This window comes from Crocodylus siamensis, chromosome 1 (genome assembly GCF_052110815.1).
Source record: "Crocodylus siamensis isolate JL-2025a chromosome 1, ASM5211081v1, whole genome shotgun sequence".
NCBI classification, from domain to species: Eukaryota; Metazoa; Chordata; order Crocodylia; family Crocodylidae; genus Crocodylus; species Crocodylus siamensis.
In genome coordinates this window covers 20,421,784-20,446,720 of record NC_143395.1, presented here as the reverse complement: position 1 = coordinate 20,446,720, position 24,937 = coordinate 20,421,784, and the positions used below count along the sequence as shown (strand labels likewise).

Below are 24,937 nucleotides of genomic sequence, written 5' to 3'. Positions count from 1 at the left end.
TTACCTGAGAATTTGCTCCAGTTCATCTACTTTGTCATGAAGAGTTTTAGTTATGTCCGTCTCAGAACTGTGAAGGTTTAAAAAACAAAAAAAAATCGTTGAAAATATGATCCGGTTATTGCTTAAGCAAACACAGGACAAACACTGGCCATGTGGTAGATCGTTCTGAAACCTTTAAATTCAGAGTGGTGCTTCTACTTAGGAGGGGGACATTAGAATCGCTGGCTTCTGCTGAAAGGAAGGCCAAAAGCTTAGACACTAGAGCATGTTAGACCATCCTGAATCTACCCACAGAAAAATGGAATAACTTCTTACCCAATATTTTCTGTTAACTCAAGAGAGCCCCCCAAGCAAAAGGATACTTCTCAAAAGGAGTGTGACACACTTGATCTTCTCCCTTTAGTGGGACTTCATCCATTTTTCCTAGAAACTATTATTTATCATACAGGAGATCTTTGACTTACAGTTGAATTACTTGGTGAAGGTCCATCTCACACGGCAACAATGGTTCTGAGCAACAAGGCTAGGGACCCTCCCCTCCCCCCAACTCATGGAGGCATTGCTGACATTAGGTTGCTTCTACTAGGCAAGAGGTATATGGCAGAAGTTTGGGTCCAGCTTTTATTCCATTTCATTTTCCCTGGGGAGATGATTCAAATACTGAGTGTGCCATAGCACTGACAAAATGCCTCTCAACTGTATTCCTTAAGGCTATACATTGTGTAAAACAAATAAAATCTGTGTAAGTGTGTGTGTGCATATGCATGTATTGAGAGGCATTTTGTCAGTGCCATAGCACGCTTAATATCGGAGCTATTTTCCCAGGAAAAATAAAAATCATCATCATCTCAATAAATATTACAAAATAAACATGTTTTAAAATGTTTTTACTTCTAAAATTAACCCCAAAACTTCATTTAACACATTATAAGCTATTTGCAGATATCCATGTGGAAATGCTCACCCATATCCTCTTTGCGGAAGGCATTCCAAAATATCATAACAGAGAGAGAGTTGGTCATCTCGTTCACAAGTATAGATACACTCCAATGCTATAATCATCAGCTGGTCTTGATCAGGAATTATCTTGGGCTGACACTAGCAAGAACAGAATATATTTCACTGGATGTTGTAATACTTTTCAATTTAGAGTTGGTCTCTTTAACCCATATTCCAATGCTTGAGTACAAGTATTACAACTGCAGCTATAAAAACAAATGTATAATTTGTTTTTATACATTTTGCTATAAAAAAACCCCCAAAATTATACGAGCTCTCTGGAACTTTAACAATTCTTAATGAAATATCCTTTAAAATTACCAAACCAGAAAAAAAAAAAATAACTAATTCATGTCCTGCTTGCACCACTGTTGTTTGAAATGGCAAGACACTTTCAATTGGATTGGGGGGGGGGGGGTAAGGAAGATGAACAAGAATTCATTAAGTGAAAAAAATATTAGAAACTTAAAACACATTTATTGTCTACATTTAAAGTATTTACTTTATTTTCACAGCATCAAAATACACTAAAATACTGTACAGGTGGGCTGTACACACAGCAATTTAAAAGCTGGGAAACTGTCTCCTGACAGCCTTGCTCCCTTCCCAGGCAGGGGATGAGGACAAGCTGTAGAGCAGTGAGCTTCCCTAAAGGCAGAAGCGGCCCAGCAGCGCCCCCCAGCTGGACAGCTCATCCGTGCAGCTCTCTAGCCAGGGGGCTGAAATGCATGCATGCTCCTGAGGCCGGGCTACATTTCTACCAATCAAAATTTCAGAGAATTTCAGAGAAATTCTGTGGCCTCAACCCCAGGGACCGTAACTGGTAGATGCATTCAGTGTGGACAAAATGCCAGTAATCTTACCATCATGTCCACTAATACCACTCAAATTTAAAATGAGAGGAGATAAAAGACATTACTCTTGAGTTCATGTTACAGTAAATGGTAACCCCAATAGGGAAAAAGGTAATGTCAAGGGAGGTAAGGAAAAAATAAAAGTTATTTTGCAGATATTCTAGCAAGCGTGTTTACATGCAAAATGGGCTATTTATGAAGCAGCACAAGAACTGTAGCAAAAGCAAAAGCTTTTAAGCAAGTCCTTCCACCCGATTATGAGGAAGGAAAAAAAAAAAAGGCAGAAAATAATTCTTTGTACTGACAACTATATGAACTACACAGCATCATACATGCACACAAGGAAATACTCAGAGAAATAAATATAAATAAGCACACTATATCATATTCTACTATGATTTTCTTGACTTGTAGAGGTACTATTGGTATGGAATATGCCTCTGTCACAATAAAGAGGGGGGAGAGAGACCATTGGGCATTTATGTTGGTATTTTCAAAATTACACAGCATCAGCCTAGCACTCCTCCCAAATGGCAAAACTAACACTGGCTTTCACAAGAACAGACTCGGGCTGAAACTGAGCATTTTTGAAAATCCCACCTTTAATTCTCTCCTTCACATGCTAAAAGTTTCTTCAGGGAAAATCTGTCCTCACTTGTGCTTGTGTAATCCTGCAGTTTCCAGTGAAACTACCCGGGAGGAACCAAGTAGACAATTCTGTTAATTATTCATGAGCAAGAACAGACACCAGCTCTCTCCCCATGCTCTATAAAAACCAGTAAAAACATATTTTTATCATTAAAGCCAGGTACAGACATTACACTTTTATAGATACAATATAACCTCATAAAACCGGATTTTAAAAATCCAGAATTCTCAGAAATCCGGCACTTTGGCAGCTGGTCCCAGAGCTGCAGCTGCACATTGAACGGCAGCGTGGAGTAGTGAATGTGGCAGCAGCCGCCTCATGCAAGCTTCCCACTCTGTGTCCAGCTGGTTAGGCAGCAACCAGCTGCCACTATCCCTCCACCTCCCCCACTCCACGCACTTTACTTACGTTTCAGAAATCCAGCATTTTCAAATATCCGGCAGATGCTCGGTCCCGAGCACACTGGATTTATGAGCTTATACTATGTAAGTAAGTGACCAGAAACCAGTCTATACCCATAACACAGCAGAAGTTCAGCACACAGAGACTGCTTTAAAAATGGCAGAACCCGGTCTAAGATTTGCCTCCACCACCAAAAGGTGAATGCATATTCTGTTTGCTACCAATCTAAACTACGCTGCTTACAAAAAACTGCATAACTTAGATCAATTCCACCTGCAGTTTTTTGAATGTCTGTACCTAGCCTTAGTCAGCAATCCTTCCCGAAAATGCCAAAGCAGCAGACCTACTAAGTTGTCATTTTTTTCAGAGACTTTTTCCGGAGAACTGAATTGCACCAGTAAATGGTTAGATGGATAAACAGGTGAAAGCAAAAGCAGCTTAAACTGTCTTTTTTCCCTAAATCTACATATAATTTTGTTTGCAATTTGGATTTGCTCCTAAGAGTACAACTAATTCATCAGCAGGAATAGTCTTGAAGTATTTTCTATACATAAATTCTAAAGTCCTCTTTTTACAAGAGACCTTACTGCTGTGCAAATTAAATTCCAATTGTATACTGAAGTCCAGAACTGGAAGAGTAACTCTACTGAACACGCATCTTCTGAGTGGCTAATTTATAAAATTAAACAACTAGTGTACCTTCCCAGTACCTACGTACCTAGTTTATGTCTTAAAGTATTGATCTAATTTGTAAAAACTATTTCTATCAAAAAGGCCATGGTAGCTCTCTGAAAAAAAATACAGGTGCATCTTTAACCTTAGGAAACTAAATGTTAGTGATTTCATTCATATTATTTCAAACTAGCAGTTCCTTTTTAATTTTATTAGTATTTTCATTAAAAATTGACACCAATGATTTAGCTGTATTTGAGTTTTACACTTCAACAAATTATTTCAAGTTGCTATTAATTTTCCTGGTGATGTCCCATGCCAATTCAACACACTCTAGTCTTTCATTATCAGCTTTCAGCTGTTAACCAGTGAACAATATACACAACTGTCACAAGGCAGTTTTGATCTTTCAATTAGAGTTTCACAAAATACAGTATATAGGACTTTACTGAAATCCAAATCCTACTATAGACTCTTTAATCCGCTAATAGTGAAGTGAACTCACTGAACAATTTGAGATGCATTAGACTCCCTTCACTCCAACTTAGGAACCCCAGCCCTTCTCTGATTAAGACCAGCAAGGGGTGGCACAGTTACCCCTCGAAGTCATCAGAAATAAGAGCACGAGGTCCTCTTTCTCATCCCCGCAGAAAGAGAGAGAGAGCTCCTCTATTTTCTGAAATAGCAGGCAAACCACAGCGACCTTAGCAGTCAGAATACACAATACATTCATGAATTGATGTTGTCCTTAAAATGAGGAAAAGGAGCCAAGGGTGGACCATTCTGAAATTTAAATCTAAATAAATAAACACACATTTACTTTTTTATGAAGTGATCATAACCAGGGATCCCAATTTTCTCTGATAAAAAAAAATCCCCAATTTTCACATTTATAGTAACCCAAAATTCACATTTTTCCATGATCAAAATGAAACGCCATCATATATAGATATCTACATATCTCTATATACATCTACATATATCTCTATATAAATATCTATATACAGTGAATATATAGATATCTATATATAGTGGCGTTTCATTTTGATCATTGAAAAATGTGAATTTTTGGGTACTACTTTAAATCTGAAAATTGGGGATTTTTTTTTAAATCGCAGAAAACCAGGATCCCTGATCATAATTGTGTGGTGCATGTAGATTTAAACTATCCAGTTACACAGATATCTACTTATTTACCTGTCTTCAACCTAATTTCTGAAACATAGTGGTTTAAATAATGCAAATCTACCCCCCACCCAAAGACTCAAAGGCTACAGCTTACTTTATAAAAAAAAAAAAAAAAAAAAAACACTCAAAAAAAAAACCCCTCTGACTTTTTTATGTTTTAATATGACAACAGCAACAACATAAGATTCTGCTGAAGCGTTCCATAATTCTCCCCTGCCCCTTATTAATCAGTGATTCAAAGCATAGAACCACTTTTATTTTATAAGAACTCTTAGAGGCAAAATAATGAAAAGCAGAAAAAAAAGTTTCAGGACTATGCATCAGTCAGAAGTACACAAAAATATTTTGGGAGACTTCAAAAAAAAAAAGTCAGTCACGTGCAGGAAATGAAGTTGACATTTGGAAGAACTCCTATACACTAACTTCTACTTTACTGGCTAGTCAAGCTAGTAATGAATAATTAAGGTATCTTTTGACATCCCGATCAAAAGGACTATAGTTTACCCCTATATCAAAATGCAGTTTTAACCTTGTTTAGGGAACATATCTTCATACTAACCTAACAAATGCTAGTCAGAAAAGAAAAAAAATAAAAGGGCAGAGACCATCTCTGATTCAGAAACAAGCTAATGTTTACTCAGGAGTCTAATCCTGCAAAATAAAACTGCATTTTCAAATAGATCAAGAAAGAAAGCAATCAGTACTTACAGATGGCTTGGAGTTTTGAAATATCTTCAAAGGTAATTTCAGGTCTTCTTTAGCCAAGGTAACTAAATATTCTCTAAAAAGTGAATTTGCAAGCCCAGGGGATTGGTTCTCACAACGATGTAGAAATGGGACCATCCATTGATAGGCGTTCTTCACATATTTTTCATCAGAAGACTAGAAAAGTCAATATGTATATATACAAAAAGACAAAATGATAAATATTGGTTCCATCTTTATGTGAGCAAAAAAGTTAAATTCTAGCATGGGCAACCATAACAATTTCCTCCATCCTGCACCATAAACAAACTCTGAACCCTGAATCTTTGGCCCCTGGCACACATTATATTTAAGACATGATTAACTAGTTAACCGCATCTTAACTTGTTACCTGGCCATATGTTAATACAATCAATGACATGATACAACAAGGAATAACAAAAAAGGGTAATATATTTGAAGCTGGTTCCAAACACACCATTAACTGAATGTGTAGCCAGGCTGGGGCTCTCTTCTGTGGAGTGTGCCCCTACGCACCACGATATGACCCCATGGCTGGGAGTCCAGATGAGCTGATGGTGCTCCCAGCTGCAGGAGTGCACCACATGCCCACATGCCTGGGAGCCCAGATCAGCTCATGGCTTCCAACCTTAGGCATGTATGATATACTCCTGCCCCAGGGAATCCAGACCAGCTGATGGGAATCCCAGATGTGGGAGCTTTTCACTTGCTGATGCAGGGGGAGCCAGGATCTGAGGGAGCCTGATGCCATGCACACATGGCATAAGGCATGAAGTATAATTGTGGAGATTACGGATCAGAGCCCATCATGCCTTTGCAATGAAACACCTGCCAGGGGCCTGCAGTACTGCAGCATAAATTACTAACACCTGATATATAAATATTTGTTAACTAGCAACAACAGAAAGCAGTTTTCCTCCCTATTTTGACCCCCCTTGAAACAGAGGAAAGATGGGCAATTGGGTCTAAATAGGAAAGTAAGAATTCTTCTCCTCCAGTTTTTCCCCTGCTGCTGACCCAGCAGGTCTCAGATATCCCCAGTAAAGTATATCTGAAGCAGAGGCTTTGGTATTGGTGCAAGCCCATCCTTCACATACTCAGATTGTTGTTTTAGCAGGGTGCCAAAAACTCCTGAGGAATTCTATGAAATCTATGAATGTGAGCTAGAGAATAAAAACGGTGATTTTCAAAAGTGTAAATATGAGAAAAGTTGAACCGAACTGCTCTCTGATGAATTTCCAAAGCCAGCTTCATACAGTGGAAGTATTTCAACATCTCTAAAACAAGCATAAGACTCTTTTCTAATCTCAAGTACACATTGAGATCACTCTTACTGTGGTAATAAATGTGGATTTAAAAGATGGACTTTAAAAGAAGAACAGAGAAAAGGTTCCTGAAACAAGTTTCTATGCAAAGACATGAGCCATAAATTGTTTCCTAATATTTATAATCATCAAGGAAACAATACATAAAGATAGGTCTATATACCCCCATTTTCAGCCACTTACAGCTTCCACATGTAGATTCAACTGCTACCTAGTGAGTTTTCAATACATACATTATCCATTAACAGTCTTAGCTTCTCAATATCCTTCATCCCCAGCAGTTCTTTCAAGGTTAGGGTTTGATCACTTTCAGTTTCATAAACCACCGTCTCCAGCGTAACGAGGTTATCACAAAGCATCTGTAAACCAGGGATGTTCCTCTCCACACCAAGACGAACAAGAGACAAAGCACAGTCCACCTGAAAATAAACATGAAATACTTTCTTTCACTTTGTTTTCTTTCAACAAACAACATCTTCCCTAGTACTAATTTGTCTCCCTCATGCAAAGCATGACTTTCCAGTGCTTTTGGGGGTGTTACTATTTTCTTTCAAATCCCTTCAAAACCGATGTAAAACTACAAAAGATGTGAATGTCAATGACTAATCTAATCCAAGGGAAATGGTGGGGTTACGGTCACAGAAGTAATGTCAAAGATTCATAGACGTTTAGGGCTGGGAGGTTCTTCGTGAGATCATCAGGTCCAGCCCCCCCTGCTCTGGGCAGGAAAGACTGCTGAGGTCAAATAACCCCAGCAAGGTGCGAGTCCAGACTCCTTCTAAAGATCTCCAGGGTAGGTGCCTGCACCACCCCCAATGGAAGTCTATTCCACAGTCTGGTCACCCAAACCGTGAAGAAGTTTTTCCTTCCACTAAACTGCAGCTCTTCTTCTTGCAGATAAGGAAAGACACTTCTTTTGTGGCTGAACAGTGAGTTGTCTGCTTTGATACCGTATTTATTCAAATCCAAGACAGATTCAACAGGAGGAACCCATCTTCTTGGATTTTAGTTCAATTGGGGGGGGGGGGAAGGAGAGGGAGGAGGAAGAGCAGGAGCGGGGGCAGGCAGCTGCTGTGGCTCCAATTCCAGTCCCAACCTGGGGGCGCATGGTAGCCTGGCTTTAGCCATCTGCTGTGCATCAGACGAGTGAGAACAATCCAGCACTCACTAGTGAAGCTGTCATGACAAAAATTAAAATACTTTCTCCATTTATCTATAGTAAATAGCTTACTGCTCAGAAAAAGGTGAGAGGTATCTTTGACAAAGCTGCTGAAAAATCCAACAAAAGGTACAGTTAACTGTCTTTTAATGGAAAATGGATGTGCTTGGAATTGAGGTACAAGATTTTTAAAAGATGCAAAAGATTTATTAGTATAAAAAATCTACATACGATATAAAAATATGACAGACACGCTGGCAGATGGAAAAAGATAGACTGCTGCAAGAAAATGAGTTAATGCAAAAAAAAGTGCATGCAGAAGAAAAACAGACAAAATTTAATATACAGTAATAATACTCCCTTTTCTTTTTAATATGCCTACACATTTTCTGAACCTTAATTCAAATCCGTCTTGCTCTTGGTATCATCTGTAAATCTGTCAGCTATGCAAATACTTACTGAAATAAAAACAACTTCCAAAAATCAATTAAATTACTGACACATTAAATGAAACTGTGTTTCAGTTATACACCACATGAAAACCTCACTGGATCCAACCAGCCACTACAACATTCTTTGCAGCCAAAGTAAATTATTTGACAAAAGCATTTGTAGCCACTAAGGGAAAATAATTTCCCATATCCATTAACTTTCCTAAAATGGATAGGGAGATAAATCTTTGCGTAAAATTAAGGTGTGTACAGTATGGGCAACTAGAAAACTAATCTTTATAGTTATTCTGGCCAGCAAACAGAGGGTCCACAATAAGGGCATGTACAGACTAAGCATTTCTGCAGTATTACGAAATTTAAAGAGGAAAAAATGGAGGCCATATCCCAAAATGAAGAACTTAAAATTCATAATTAATAGTTTTCTAAATAATTATGAATTTCAATTCTCTTTTAACATTCCAAAGCAGAAATTCAATGCTCGAGAGTGAGGAAACAAGTATTTCACTACACAGCTATAGTAATATGTCCAATTTGCATAGTACTATTCATCCAAGGATATATCCAAAATGTTTTATTTTTTAAATATATGAGCAAAATAAAGTATAGGCAGCCTACATGACACACACAAGATCACACAGCAAATATGCCTGATCTTACTGCTGGCTTTTCTGATCAAACCCCTATCCAGTACTCCTGCCCTTAGATAACATGGCTATAAAAAACACAAGGAACATGAACTTTATGCCCGGGAAGATTTTACTGTTTGCCAGAGTACAGCACAGATTTGCTAGAGTACAGCACAGATAGATTTTAACCACAGATAGGTTTTCACCACTCACTGCTATGAATCAATCATTATTCAGCTGAAGACCCTTTAAAACAAACACTCAAAATACATTCAGGGCCACGTAAAGGGTTTATTTGATAGCAAAATAGGGGTGTTGTGGCAGTGACTTGGTCACGTCTCTTGACAGCAAAATAGCGTCTACTTAAAAGAGTGCTTGCTGAGGCATCCTGCAACAGCTAAACCAGCTTTCTGAGGGTTAAACCTGGTTTTCTGCTCCTTATTTATGAATTGTGGAATGCTTATAGCTAAAAGAAAGAGTGTAAAAGGAAGCCGTTGTGGTTAAGCATTTCCTGTATTTTGTTAATGTATTTTGCCATAGCTTAAAGCCAACTTAATTAGCGATGGCGCAGCTAAAATTAATCATATAAGGAAAACGCAAAGGCTTGTACTGCTATTGGTTAGTCATATAAGGGAAGTTTACAGTATAGATCTATAATTGGCTGCAAACCAACAGCTAGCTCAAAAAAATCTGTAAATTTGCTAGCACATCCGGAGATCAGCTGAAGGAAAGTGGCATGGTAAAAGAAGCTATCATTGTGAGAGACAAACCGCAGACCTACTTTCAGCGGAGTAGTGGTTCCTGAGAAGCTCAAAGACTGAATACTAGGGTCCTTCCCAGTACTCCTTTGGACAGCATAGATTGGGGACACCTGAATTCGCTGGATTTTGAGAGACTTGTCATATACCAGACATAAAAGGGGACTGCCAATAAGTTGCTGACTCAGAGATTTACTTTCTGTCTTTGTTGTGTTGTTAATCTGTGCATAATTACGTGTTTGTTAGATCAATAAACCTTTCGTACCTTTTCACCCCGACCACTCTCTCAATTCCAAACCGACCCACTGCAGGCAGCTGGAATGGAAGGGGGGGTGCGCATGAGCAGAAACAATAAAATAATGCATTTACAAGAACACCTACTGTTCTTACCTGCATAGCATAATTATCAATCTCCTGTGCCCTGTTCAAATACCAGTCAGTAACCAGGTCTATTGGGAGCTCAGTAGTCCTGTACTTTAGTAACTTAGGTTCGGCTTCATACAAGAATTCACCTTCATCTTGAAGAACCGGTTCAACAATCAACCTGAGAAAAGTGCAAGTTACTAGTTAACATCAACCACAGCCAAATGCATTTATACAAAAATTTGAAAAGAACCAAGTCTTGGTGGCAATAAGCTTCTGTATTTGTGAGGGGAAAAAAATCAGTAATAAACTTTCACACATTGACAAATTGAGTAAGAAGACATCTTTAAATAAAAACATCTCTCCATGAATGTAGTACATACCAAAACTTTACTCAGAAGAACTCTCTCTATTGCCCTTTTGGCATGGGGGGAGGGAGAAGAAATCAATAAATGAATAAAATGAGTTGAACCGTTATGCTGATACAATGACAATAAGACTGAGAACTGCACGTGGAAGAAATTCAACATCCCCATAGCAACCACTTGCACAACTGCATTCCAATAGGATTTCCACTACAAGATGACACAGAATACAAAGTAATAATGTCACACGTGACAATGGCTCATCCTAGTTTGAGTAAACAGGGCAATTTAAATTACAAAAACATACCAAATATGCTTCAAAATCCTTGTGCACAGGGAAGAATAAATACTGTTGAGTCCCTGAACTCAGAAGTCTTCAACTTTTATGAAATTAATGTATGAAAACTGCTATTTTACATAGTATTTGTTGCTGTTGATAATCTTTTTGTTACATAAATCTTTTAAAATATTACTGCATGCATCTACAAATTTAGGCATAAAAATATAGTTATTAATTTCATCAACTCCACATTTTCAGCCTCAAAAAGATACCGTTCAGCTTGCACATACACATGCACACACTTCCCTCCTCTACTTACTTGCACTGTGGTTTTTCACACCAGTCCTCTTCCCGATGCTTCCGTTCATTCCAAGGAACTATCATCAATGTCTTCTGTCTATAACTGTTACAAAAATCAATGGACATTTTACATAAGCATTTTCAAAAATATGCATTAACAAATCATTCTGTTAAATTGTGCAGTATGGATAATTATTTGAATTCAATTTATATCAGATATCGCTGACTCACAAACCAGCAGAATCAACCTGTTCAGATATTTCTTTTCATGAACTGGGGCCACAAAGCCATGAGTAATTTTACTTGCCTGTGTTTATTTATAAAAAATAATCCGTATGCTACTTACTGACCTTTTTGGGAGCTACTACAGTGGAAACATTTTGTTCATTTTATTTTTTGACAATTTAATACCTTGGCATTTTTTTATTTACCAATCAGTTAGAAATCCATATGGTTCAAGTTCTCTCTGCTTGCACAGTAAAATGCATTTTACTTAATAACCTATCACACAAGCTTGGAATAGATAGAAAAAAGAAAGAATGCAATGAGATCTACAGACAGGTTTTTTGTTCTAAAAAAACATCATTCTTTAACTTGAGCACAAATCCCTGTATTGAACTGAGAACAAGATAACCCTGCTGCACTGGCTTTCTCAGTTAAGTTAGGCATGGCTTTCTGACTATGAAAATACATGGTGACATATTTTCTGAATGCTGCAGTAAAAGCCTGAAGTCGAAATGTGTGTTTCCTGTTTAAAATACAGATTAAGAATAACAGGAGTTATTACTAAAATGATTAGTTACAGCTTTTACCCTTCGTGTCCACAACGTGCTAGGTGTTTAAGCATCATAAAAAAATCCAGAAAATCTTGTTAAGTCAAACTGATCAAAAGCTACAAAAATCTGTTTCTACAAACCACAGAAAGAAAGCAAAAAAAAAAATATGCACATGGGTATGGCTTTAAAGCTTAAGTGCACTGAAGCAGTAAACTACATGAAGCCTTATTCATTTTAGCATGACCCCATAATATCAATGCCTGTAATACAGGCATGACCTCTATATTACAAATTAACAGCTAATATAATCTTTTCATCCCTCTGAGAATAGCCACAGTGTAACCAGTAGCAACAGATATTTATGAATCCATCTCCCAGCAGCTTAGAAAACGTAATGTTTTGTCCTAGACACCAGTCGATGCTAAAAACATAAATATGAATCAATGTGATGAAAGGTAGCCCACAATTAAATTAACTCCATCACAGTTAGCCATAACCTTTAAGTGTATTAAGTGAGGTATACTGGCACAACCTTCTTCTGAGAGGCATGCACTTCTACAACATGGCAAGCTCTCTCTCTTTCCCAGGACAGATGCTTCAATAGCAGCACTATTAACACAAAAAACAGGATTATTGCAGCCACCCAAATAATTGGGGAATGTCAACAACAAGGTCCATGTCATGGAAGTCAAGAGAAAGGAATGCTTTTTATATACATGAAAAGCCAGTAATCTCGTAGTTACAGAGAAGAAGGAAGAGTTAAGACTTGGGTCCCGTTCCGCATTGAATGATTTCAAGCAAATCACAATCTCTATGCTTCCATTTTCTAATCTAAAAATTCATACTGCCTCCCACTATTTTTGTTAATCAAACCCTGAGAAGAACTGGTGTTGTCAAAAGTGTTTATAATAACTATTTTCCATGATAATGCCAAGCAAGGTTGCCATTTCTCTCTCACTTCAAATTTAGTATTCACCTCGCATTGTATTCAAATGCCAATAAATACGTTGCATCCTTCCTTGCATCAGCAGCTTTGAAACTTAGAAATAAATCCCTTGCTCTATTTCCACAGATACGAAGTTATCCTATTTATTTCAGATTTCTGGTAGCTTGCTACAAGAATCCTCAGATGATTTAGCCTCTTTCATTTTGAACCCCAAATTAGGATCATAGAAAAGTACAGATGGAAGGGACCTCACAAAGTCACTTAATCCAGCCCCCAGCTCAACGCAGAAGCATCCTTGACTAAATCATCCCAGTCAAACGTCTGGCCAACCGGCACTTGAAAACTTCCAGGAATGGAGATTCCACTTCTCTCTATAGCCTGTTGCAATGCTTGGCCACTCTCATAGACAGGGAAAGTTCCTCCTAATCTCCAAACAATTTCCCCTGCTGAATATTGAGGTCATTGCTGTTAGCTTTATCCCCAACAGCCATAAAAAACCCTATCTTCACCCTCTCTACAATCACTCTTCAGGTATTTGAAGACTGTATCAAATCCCGCCTCAGTATTTTCTCCTCCAGACTAAATAACCCAAGCTCTTTCAGGCTCTCCTCTTAAATTTTGTTTCCCAGGCTCCTAATCCTTTTTGATGCTCTGTGCTAGGCTCTATTAAAACTGTCCACATCCTTCTTGAGTGTGGGGACCAAAACTAGCCACAGTACTCCAGGTGAGGCCTAACCAGTCCAGAACAGACCAGAAAAAACACTTTCCTTGATTGAAAGTGACACGCCTTTTAAAACAACCCAGGATGCTATCCACTTTTTTTTGCAACAAGACCATACTATTTCCTCATATTCAGCTTATAGTCTATTATGACTCCCAGGGGCTTCTCTCCAGTAACACAGCCTAGCCACTCATTCCCCAGTCTGTATTTGCACATCTGTATTTTGCCCTGTATTTCAACGCTTTGCACTTGTCTTTCTTGAATCTTATCTGATTGACTGTGGACCAGTTCAAGTCAATCTGAATAATAGCTCTACTCGCTGCAGAAGAGGTGCACCCATACGTCGGTCCGAAATCAGATCAGCACCAATATAAAGAAAATTGGTTGCATCAAAAATCAGCCTGATATGGCCGATAACGTGGCTGATAAATGGCAAGTGCACAAGTGCAGCCGCAACGCAGCATATAGGTGGCAAGGAGTGCAGCTTGGCAACTTGGAGAGCTGCAGGCAGCTGGCAGATCAGTTGTGGTGGACAGGGAACAGGACGGAAGAAACACAAGGGCGGGGGCAGATCAAGTCTCCCATGGTGAGGGAGGGAGTGGGGCTGGGGTAGTAGCGCCCAGCAGGGGTGGAGCATGAGACAGAGCCACAGCTTGCCCGGAGAGAGCAGGAGCAGGGGTGCGGCTCCTGCCGGGCATGGGGCGGGGGAAAGGGCATGTGCCCCCAGATCTGCACAAGGTGAAGCGGGGTGGGTTGGGGCCAGGGATGGGGCTGCCCTGGGCTCTTCCCAGTGGGGGGGCTGAGCCGGGCTGTGCTTGGGGTAGGCGGCACTGGCAAGGAGAGTTGGGAGGAGCTACAGCAAATATTGGGATGGCTGAAGCCCCTGTCCCCAAGCCCCCTTTCAGCACTACCACTGCCCACCCTGAGCACATCCCAGCCTACCTGCCACCAGGAAAAGCCCAGCGCAGTCTCAGCCCCAGCCCAAGCCTCCGCCCGCAGTGACAGCCACCTCACGCAGATCTGAGGGCACACGTTCCCCTGCCCTCCTAGGGTGTGTGCAGCAGCAGGAGCCACCCCACCCTCCCTATGCCCCCCAAATGAGCTACGGCTCCATCCCACACCCCACCCCACCTCAGCTGGGAAGCGTCTGCCCCATCCTCAGGCCCTGCTCCAGCCCCACTCCCTCCTTCAGCGCAGGGGTCTTGATCTGCCCCCCATAGCCCTTTCATCACAACAGACTTACCAGCTGCATGCAGCTCTCCATGGTGTATTGGAAATTGGATTGGTATTGGCTGATATGCCTCCTTAAAAATTGGCTATTGGTATCGGCCCTAAAAAACTCTATTGTGCACCCCTACTCTGCAGTATCTGCAACTCCACTCAACTTGTTCTTTTCCTTTTTCATATCCTTTTCACAAGGTATTTAGTAGAATTCACAGATTCACTAGAATTTGACAGGGTCGTGCCATGAGTGCTTCTGCTATAGCCTACCCACCCTAGTGTAGTCCACAAATTTGCTAAGCATACACTCATATATTTCACAGACATTTGGGCTGGAAGGGACCTCGGAAGATCATCACGTCCTGCCCCCTGTCCCAGGGGCAGGCAGCCAGCAGGGGTCATAGGATCCCAGCAAAATAAAATCCCATCATTCAAATCATTAACAAAGCTATGAAATAATATGGGACCCAAGACAGACATCTGGGGAACCCTGCTTGATACATCCTCCCAGCTATGCATGGAGTCATTTATGACTACTCATTGAGTATGATGATCAAATTAACAGTCAACAAGGACAGCATATATTAAGTAACTGCATCTTGCACTTCATCATTATACTTGAATTATTATCTTACTGTTGGGACTTTCTGGTGAAAGTCGCTTGGAGCAAGGATCTGACAATAAAAAAGTGACAAAGAACCTCATATTTCATGGTTTTCTGTAGCTGAGCAAAGATACTCTTTTTGTCACTCTTCCATAAATGCCCAATTTAAATAAGGTTTCAGCTTCTTCCCAAACAACTTTTAATTATATTCTTTGTTCACAGTGGACCCCTGTTCTTTGTTACAAGGATGGAAGCTGGAAGAATTTCATTGTCGTTCACATCCAATCAAAGAGGCGGGGAATCACAGAATGAAAGTCTTTTTTGAGGTCACTGACCTGTAGCTATTTTTAACTGTGTGGAAACACATGGTTGCCAACTACATCACAAAACACTACTCTCTTGCAGCCAACATTTAAAAAAAAAAGAAAAAAGAAAAAAACTTCAGTACTTCACATGGATTATGCTGCTAATTATATTTACCATCATTGGTGTCCCTTTTTTCTTATTATTGCTCTTCTTCTTGGACTGTCCCTCACACATTTTAACATGATAGATTGTACTAAAAGCTACATTTGAAAAACAATGTGTATTCTAAGACTGTCATTTTCAGCTGTTCACAACTTTCTCAAGCAATTTCCTTATGCAAAATCAGTTTTCATGTATAGTCTCAGACCCCACTAAACCTTGTACCGAGTTTGTTTAGGTGTATCAATTTTTTTTCGGATCATGAGAACAAGAGGAAAACAGATGCACTCATTAGAAAATCAGGGCCTTTGTAATTCAAACGTGGTTGAAAATTCAACCTTGGCTTCCTTTGATAAATTTTCTTTGCCGTCAAGTATTTTCAATAAGAGCTTTAAGTTAAAAATATTAAAAGATGCCAATCAATAGCCAGCAGGGGATGGGTCCTAATGACATGACAATTTAAGATCAGAATCATCTGTGTTGAGAGAACTCAGTGTGGTAAAGAACTGAAACATTCTGGAAACAGAATAATTCAAATCATTTTTTTTTAATGAATTAAGGGATAAAGTGCTACTTAAATGAACTTTCATACATTCCTGTGGGGTAATTTCCTACCCCAGACACATATTTTGTGCAATATCTTAAAGTTAATTAATTCTAAAAAAAATTATTTTTAGGACACTGTCACTGGCACCACAGTGCACAATATCCCCAAAGAACAGCCGGCTTATATGAATGGTTTGCTCTCCATGGATGAAAAACTGCCTAGGGTAATATGTTATACCAATGTAATTTCTGTATAAATGACAGGCCTAGACCTGTATGGCAAGTTTGGGTGAATGCATCTCAAAGGTCAGTATTCATTCACACCTCTTTCAGGTCCATTTCAGGTATCCATGGTAACTAATGGATGGCCATCCTCTATTCTGCTTTTGCAGAAAATGTGGTAATCCCTTTTGCTAACCACTTTGTTTGCAGGCTGCAAGGTAATCAAAATGCCCTGCCCTTTGGTAAAATAAACAACCAACCCCCTCTGTCACACCCAAATCCACTTCTGCTCTCTTTTCTCATGGCAAAACTCTGCCGCACTTACCCCAATCATAACATACAACCTAGTTTGCCCTGCCTTCGATGTAAGTGAGGACAATGAGCAAAGAGACAGCAGAGAAGAAATAAAACAACATCATACTGCAATACAGCGTACACTATAGAGTCCTTTTCAACAGGAACAGCTGGAAACCCCCTCCATACCCCTTTTACCTGCTCTCAATAAGCCCCTGCATGTGTGATTGCTAAACAGCATCCACCCACATTTGTCTTGCCCGAAAAGGGTGGATGCTGATCTCTGGCTTCTGTGCTCCGGAGGAGAGAGTGCTACCTGTGCTGCCATAGGGAAGGGCGGAATTGCTTGTGACAGCATAGGTGGACACGCTTGTTTTCAATTTTTCTGTGCATTCAACAGTAATCTTTTTTTTCTTTTTTTTCTGTAGTCCAGGATGAGAAAGCAGTGCATATTCAGTTCTGAAGCCTGTCTTGCACAGGTAACCAGGGATGACAGCAACACATCCACTGATGAAATCTTACCCCAAAACAGTGAGGATGCTGATTTTGTTCCAGACATGGGAGATTGCTCAGAGCAAGAAAACCATGAGTCTACAGAAGCTTCATCCAGCTCACATGAGGAGAAGTTGGTGCCACAAGAAGAAGTGATGCCAACACTTCCAGTGAGAAAGGGAAGAGGACCACTGGGCCACTGTGGAAGACTGAGGAGAGCTACAGCAGGACATGAAGCAGAACCGCTGCCACCACCCCCAGAAAACAGTGCTGATGACAACACCTTTAGAGGAAGGAATGACAGAGTGTGGGGAAAAAGTCCAGAGCTAATACATCATCAGAGAACAGCAAAGGACAGTCCATGAAACTGCTGGGCCAACAAGAGAAATCAATAAAGACACAGTGGTAGAAACGTTCTACCTGTTTCTCTCACAAGATTTCCTGACTGTTATCATAAGAGAAACAAACAGAGGCAGAAAGAAAATTCAGGGACTGGAATGACAGCCGTTCTGAAAATAGAAAGGAATGGAAAAAGCTGGACAAAAGAGAGATGAAAGTCTACACTGGCCTCCTACTGCCGAGTGGCACGAAGCACTGAAGGAGCTGTGGGAGGAACACACCAGGCAGCCTTGCTTTCATGCCAACATGGATTTAAAATGATTCCATCAAAATCAGCTTAACGCAAGGCCCAGTGGCCTAATGGATAAGGCACTGGTCTCCTAAACCAGGGATTCTGGGTTCGAGTCTTACCTGGGGTGAAATGTGCATTCAGTCTCCCACTTTTAGGGGAGGTGCTCTCATACTTGTTGAGGAAATCAGTACTATCAGCTAGTTACCTCAGGTGCCTCTAACAGTTGCACTGAGCCTAGTTAATGAGCAAAAAGAATTGGAAGTCATAGGACTATGATGTGATTAGAATAACAGAGACTTGGTGGGATTGCTCCAACCATGGATGGGTACAAGCTGTTTAGGTCAGCAGATGCTATGACAACTAGAAGCAGTACTACATGCAGTTTTGGGCGCCATACTTCAAGAAAGAGGTTGAGAGGGTCCAGAGGAAGGCCACACTTATGGTTCAGGGCTTACAAGACAAGCCCAATGAGGAGAGTCTGAGGGACCTCGACCTCTTCAGCCTCTGCAAGAGAAGGCTAAGAAGTGATCTTGTGGCTGCCTACAAATTCATTATGGGAACACAGCAAGGACTGGAGATGCTCTGTTTATCAGGGCACCCATTGGGGTAACAAGGAACAGTGGTCACAAATTGAGAGAGCAGATTTAAGCTAGATATCAGGAAGATCAGGGGACAACAGGGCAGGCCCTATGAGGACAGGCTGCGGGACCTGAATCTGTTCAGCCTCCACAAGAGAAGGCTGAGGGGGGATCTTGTGGCCTGTTATAAACTAGTCAAGGGGGGGATCAGCAGGCATTGGGGGAGTCACTGTTCCCCCGAGCACCGCCAGGAGTGACCAGGAATAACGGTCACAAGCTGGCAGAGGGTAGGTTTAGGTTAGATATCAGGAGGCGCTACTTCACAGTCAGGGCGGCTAGGGTCTGGAACCAACTTCCAAGGGAAGTGGTGCAGGCTCCGACCCTGGGGGTGTTTAAGAAGAGGTTAGATGAACATCTTGCTGGGGTCGTTTGACCCCAGTACTCTTTCCTGCCATGGCAGGGGGTCGGACTAGATGATCTGCTCAGGTCCCTTCCGACCCCACAAACTATGAAACTTCTTTGTGGTAAGGATGGCCAAAATTCGGAATGGGCTCCCAAGGGAGGTAGTACTCTCCCCTACCCTGGGGTCTTCAAGAGAAGGCTGGACAGGCATCTGGCCGGGTTCATCTGACTCCAGCACTTGTTGCTGCCTAGGCAGGAGGTGGGACTCAATGAGGTGTTGAGGTCCCTTCCAACCCTAGCATATATGAATGTATCAATCTATGATAATCACCAACTACCTGAGATTTGACAACAAACTGACAGGCGAGGAAAGGAGAGATGTGGACAAACTTCCTGCCTTCAGAGATACTTGGACACAATTTGTGGAGCAGCTCAGTAAATGGTATATTCCAGGAATACACCTGACGGTTGATCAGCAGCTCCCTGCATTCAGGAGTCATTGTCCCTTCAGACAGTATATGCCCAGCAAGCCTGCCAAATATGACTTGAAAATTTGGTGGTGCTGTAATGCAGCAACATCATGACCCCTGTCTAGAGGCATCTACCTGGGCAAGCAACCAGAAGCTCCACGTCAAGGTAATCTTGGTAACCAGGTCACTGAAAAACTGGTTCATCACTGGTAAAAGGCAGGAAGGAATATTGTGGGTGACAATTTCTTCACAAGTACTAACCTGGCAGAAAGACTGCTACAGCAGGACTTGACCTACGTGGGTATGATTCGGAAAAACAAGGCCAATACCCCAAACGAAAGGCAAACAAATCGAAGACGGGAAACTTTTTCATCCATTTTTGCTTTTGAGGGGGAAATCACCCCAGTTTCCTATGTTCCAAAGAAGTGCAAAGTTGAGCTGTTGCTGCCAAGCATGCACCATAAACTGTCAGTGGGTAGAGAGCAAAGAAAGCCATATGACCACCTGCAGATGGAAAATCAACAGGTGGACAATGACACTATTTTTCAATATGCTGGATATGGCCGCCATTGCCAGCCTCATCATTTGGCTAGGCCACAAACGCAAACAATGCACCCCAGTAGAACCTTCTGCAAGCATGAGTGGATGTTGTGCTTTTTGCCCAAGGGCAGATGACTGCAAAACCTAGAAACAAATGTGAAGATTGTAAGTGATTTGCTTGTGTGCACCACAAGTACATCACTGCTGTTTTATGACGAAAGCAATATTTAGTTAAAACTGTTAGGAAATGTTTTTGGAAGTAATTGTTAGTTTAAAAACAGTATGAACTGCAGGCTTAGCAAATTGTTCATTCACGTTTTGAAACTCTAAAAAAAGTTTAAATTTTGTTCATAGTTCTAGTTAAATATAATATTTAGGGTTCAAAGCATCATAAATATTCTTTCAAACAACCTGTATGTTTAATAAATAGTTTTTGGTACATTTATACTGTTGTCACTGGCTCCATTTTGTTCATGTGGGTGGAGTAACAAGTTACTCTCTGAGAACAACAACAATTACGGTTTCATGAGAACGGATGAGGGTTAAACACTTTGGCAGAGGAATAAATAGAAAAATCAGCAATGTCAAATATAAGTTTTAACAGATTGATTTTAATTAACCTATGCCATCAAATATGTGCCATGCAATGAGACTGAATGATGCATTGGAAGCACAACTTAAGGAATATCCTTTCCTGAACTTTTGATTAAATACTGTTTTACTATTACTAGGTCCAAACTTGCAAAACAACTTAGATAACCAGAATCCCATTCTGATTAAATCTACATCAATATTTCATTTATTTTTCCTAAGTACAGTACTTCTAATATCCTTTAATTATCTCCTTCAGTCTTTGGAAAAAATGACAAGGAGTCATGCAACCAACCTAAAACCATAAACTACAGTAACATTACACTCCCTTTCAAAAGTCTCATTTCATCGTCTTTCAGGTATCTTTCCTCCCATAAAAAACATAGCTTCTTGAACTGAAAGTTACAGACATTTCATAGAATCACAGAAAATTAGGGATGGAAGGGACCTCAGGAGGTCATCTAGTCCAACGCCCTGCTCAAAGCAGGACCATCCCCAATTAGATCATCCCTGCCACGACTTTGTCTATCTAGCCGCATCTTCAAAAACTCCAAGGATGGAGTTTCCACAACCACTCTGGATAACCAGTGCTTTACTACCCTCCTAGTGAGAAAGTTTTTCCTAATATCTAACCTAAGCTTCCCTTGCTGAAACTTGAAACCATGTATTAAATGGTTTCCTTTTATTTTCCCTATCCTTTCAAACCATTTCTGACTACTTCCTTTAAAAAGTGAGTGTATTTCAATTTCTCCTTTAAGTCTTGTTGCTTCAAATAGCAAGGAACTCCTACTGATGGTCCTCCAAGAAAGAAGATAATTATATTGTCTAAATTTAATAAGTTGTAAAGTGCTGACTAGAGAGTATATCAAAAGGCAGAGGGGGAAGGTAGCCAGGGTTAAAATAAAGCACAATATTGAATATTTGTCATATCATATACAGAAATTTTCTTCATTAATTTCCTTTTTACTTAGGAATTTGCCACTTTTAAAAAAATAATTTATCATTCAAAGCAACACAATCTGATAAGTAGGAAATTAAAAAGAAATGGGCAGTTATTGAGTCTTTGCAGAATAGCTAGCCCAACACTCCCCTACGACCTCTAATTTCAATGGTAACAAGAAGAGTCCAGGTAGTCATGGAAGGAAACTCATTTTGTTCAGGTTCTCTTCTCTTTGTGAATAACCACTTTCCTTCATATTTTTAGTTTTAATATGCTATAAAGAAGAGAAAGGAACTTTGTCTCTGAATAAGTTTAGTGTATGATGCAGAAATGACAGCGCAGTTGTTGGGCAGCATAATATAACATAAATGTCAATTTATCAGCCTGATTAAAAACAGACAGAAGCTAGAGAAAAAGAATGAGTTACAAGAAAAGCTCTTTTTCACATTAACTTTTTGGACCTCAATCTCTAATACCATATGCTAAGATTTTGTTTTATTATTATGCTGGCTAATGAAAACTTCAAGCTGGGGTCATTATGAGTAGTCAAATCTTTCTCCTTTCCCACATTTTTCTCCATTATCCAGAAGACAGACAGGCATTGATTAATTAAAAAAATTTACGACTTAAAGCATGCCTGTGGAAAAACAACTACTACCCTTTCTTTTTCAATTATTTTGTAACTATTGTTTTGTAATTTTTAAAGAACATACACCAGGGAAATATGTCATTATAAAGGGGGAATTTCTAATTTTCTGAGGTAGTTTAGTACCCCAGCTCCCACTGAAAGTAAAGATATAGGTGACTTTAGTGTTTCAAAGGGCTTTTGAAAATCATGCCACTGAAAAAATAGAAGACCTGGACTCTATAGAAATATCTAAGCTGAATGTCATTAAGTAATTACGACATTCTAGCCTCATGCCATTTTTTGTTGTGTGCTTAGGAGTTATTGTAGAAGTCAAATTCTCAAAAAAAACCTATTTCTATAATGGAAAAGAGAAAACAAAAATCTTTCATTTAGAAGCCTCTTCAGTTCTCCTACTTTCACCTCTTTGCACATTAAATGATACCAATAAAATGTATAAGTTCTGAGACAGCCAGTAGTTCCTGTTTTTCTTTTCTAATTCTGGAGAGCTCACAATATTTTTTTTCCCCTGTAAACAATACTAGAGCTTTACAAAGAATCCCAAATGCAACATCACCAGGATTCATTGATGTTAACTGGTACTGCTACAACAATCAAGGGACAACTGTAAAAGTTAATATTCTGTGCACTCTTGCTTAACCAGTATTTTCAAATGTTATATAGTCTGACTAATGAAGGGTGTATTAACCAAAAAAAAAAGTGCAATACTGACTTTGATGGGTGTGGGATTAGACTATATACATTCATATATCATCATTATTTAGATTTATATCCCACCCTATCCAGAAAGGCTCAAGGCAGCTTACAATAAATGATGGACAATTCACATGATGAAGAACAACAGACCGCCCACCCAACATTTCAAAGCTTGAAAATCCAGTCAGCTTTACAGGCCTTCTCTTGAAGCTGAGATACTGCATCCTACATCACCTCTCCCTCTTTTGGCTGCCCAATGGGGTAACTTCAGCAGAAAGCTGGGAAGCCAGGGAAGTGTTTCTGCTTGGTGGAATTTCATGATTTCTGCTTGCTCAGCATGTACTATTGGCACATCCACACTCCACAAGGATTAGGCTCGCTAATTATGTGCAAGTGCCAAAAATGGCAGCAAAGTGTAATAGGATTTTACCCAAGGTTCCTCTGTTAAATTGCCTGCAGGACCCAATCTGGCAGGCATTTGCAGAAGTCACCTAGTGTACTAGACCCCAAACAACAACAGCAGAAGGTGATGAGATGCCATAAGCATAGGAAAGACAAAACTGTAATACTGAACGCTCACTTAATTTTTGGCCATTTTTCCTACCCCTACCGTCAAACATGTCTGCTACTGCATCCAGCTTCATGCTGTCCAAAAAAAGTTTTAAAGCACGCATAAAATTCTCTCTTTCAAGTTATTAATGAAAATGCTGAACAGTATGGGACCCAAGAAAGACTCCTAAGCAACTACACTTAATACTTTCTTCCAGTTTAATCACCAAGGATTTAATGCCACTCTTTAAGTATGATTCTCCCACCAGTCACACATCCATATCTAGTTTCATCAAGACAAAGGGCACCACACTCATTTGGTCCCCTGCACCAGATCCAGACAGCAGGGCTCTTCATGGGCTGGATCTGGACCCACTTTTGGCAGAAAGGCAAATGACGACGGCATTAACTGCTGCAATTGCCTGAGCTGCTGGGTCTGCTCAGGAAGCTGCAGGGGTAACTGCAGGCATTGCTCACTCTGCCACCACCAAATAAGTGCTCAACAGGACTCAATACCCCACCCCTAATCAACCCACTGCCCACAGTCCCATAGGCCGGATCACAGCTCCACAGGTCATATGTCTGACACACCAATCAACACCCTATATCATAAGCTTATTTACAAGAAGGATCAACACACTCTCTCTCATGAAAAAGACTTATTAAAAGCTGAGATACAAGACATATCCAGTTCCCCTCACAAGGCCTGTTACCTTGCCATACAAGGAAATGAAGTTGATTAGGCACAATGTATTCTTGACAAATCCATGTTCGTTGTTACTTATCCCCTAGGCACTTAGAAACTGATTGATGATGTACTCCAGAATCTCGCTAGGCATCAAGGGAACCATACACAAATGCCATGTGAATAAAAAACAGTTAGCTGTTGGCATGACAGGGAAGGCACGGCGCATAGTTTTTAATTTAGAACACTCGAAGATTTCACGGTTATGAATCCCAGCACACTTCTGAAAGATGCACAAAGGCTTCATTTTTTTAATAAACTGCAATATGTTTTGCAAAGAGTACAATACTTTCAAAACCAATTCTCCAAGTTGTTTTTAAAACAGCTGTAAATGAATTACAGGGAAATACTTTACACAAACCCTGAAGACTCAACATAGTCTTCCACCTCCTGCCAGCAAATTAACAGAGCCACACGGCTCAGTAAGGAACAGGAAAATATCACACACACACAGCTACACCAGTATGCTTCTTCAGCCACCATTACCTTTCTTCTTTGGGCGACCGGACACCAGCACCAGCTGTATGCTGTCCTAGATCATAAGCAACCCAAAGTCTTTATATCAATCTTAGGCCCCCTCTAAATGGCAGATAAAGGTGCAATAGGATCTAACATGCAATTCACACAATCAAATCTCCTGCCATGCCATATATGCGCATAGCAGGAGGTATGACTCTCGGATCACGGATTAGATCCCATCATGCCTTATTGCTGGTGCAGGGTGAGCACAGCAAGAAGTAAACT

General features: G+C 40.1%; 1 protein-coding gene across 5 annotated transcripts in view; it reads right to left on the bottom strand.

Moving 5' to 3' along the window:
* NBAS (NBAS subunit of NRZ tethering complex) overlaps positions 1-24,937 on the bottom strand; it is a 378,957-nt gene that overhangs the window by 247,149 nt on the left and 106,871 nt on the right. For all 5 annotated transcript variants that reach the window (XM_090031852.1, XM_090031878.1, XM_090031881.1 and 2 more), the window contains exons 22-27: positions 11,138-11,221; positions 10,201-10,354; positions 7,049-7,234; positions 5,473-5,646; positions 965-1,098; positions 5-67 (exon numbers count right to left, since the gene is read on the bottom strand). In XM_090031852.1, the coding sequence (XP_089887978.1) occupies positions 5-67; positions 965-1,098; positions 5,473-5,646; positions 7,049-7,234; positions 10,201-10,354; positions 11,138-11,221 (795 nt within the window). The remainder of the gene's footprint in view (positions 1-4; positions 68-964; positions 1,099-5,472; positions 5,647-7,048; positions 7,235-10,200; positions 10,355-11,137; positions 11,222-24,937) is intronic.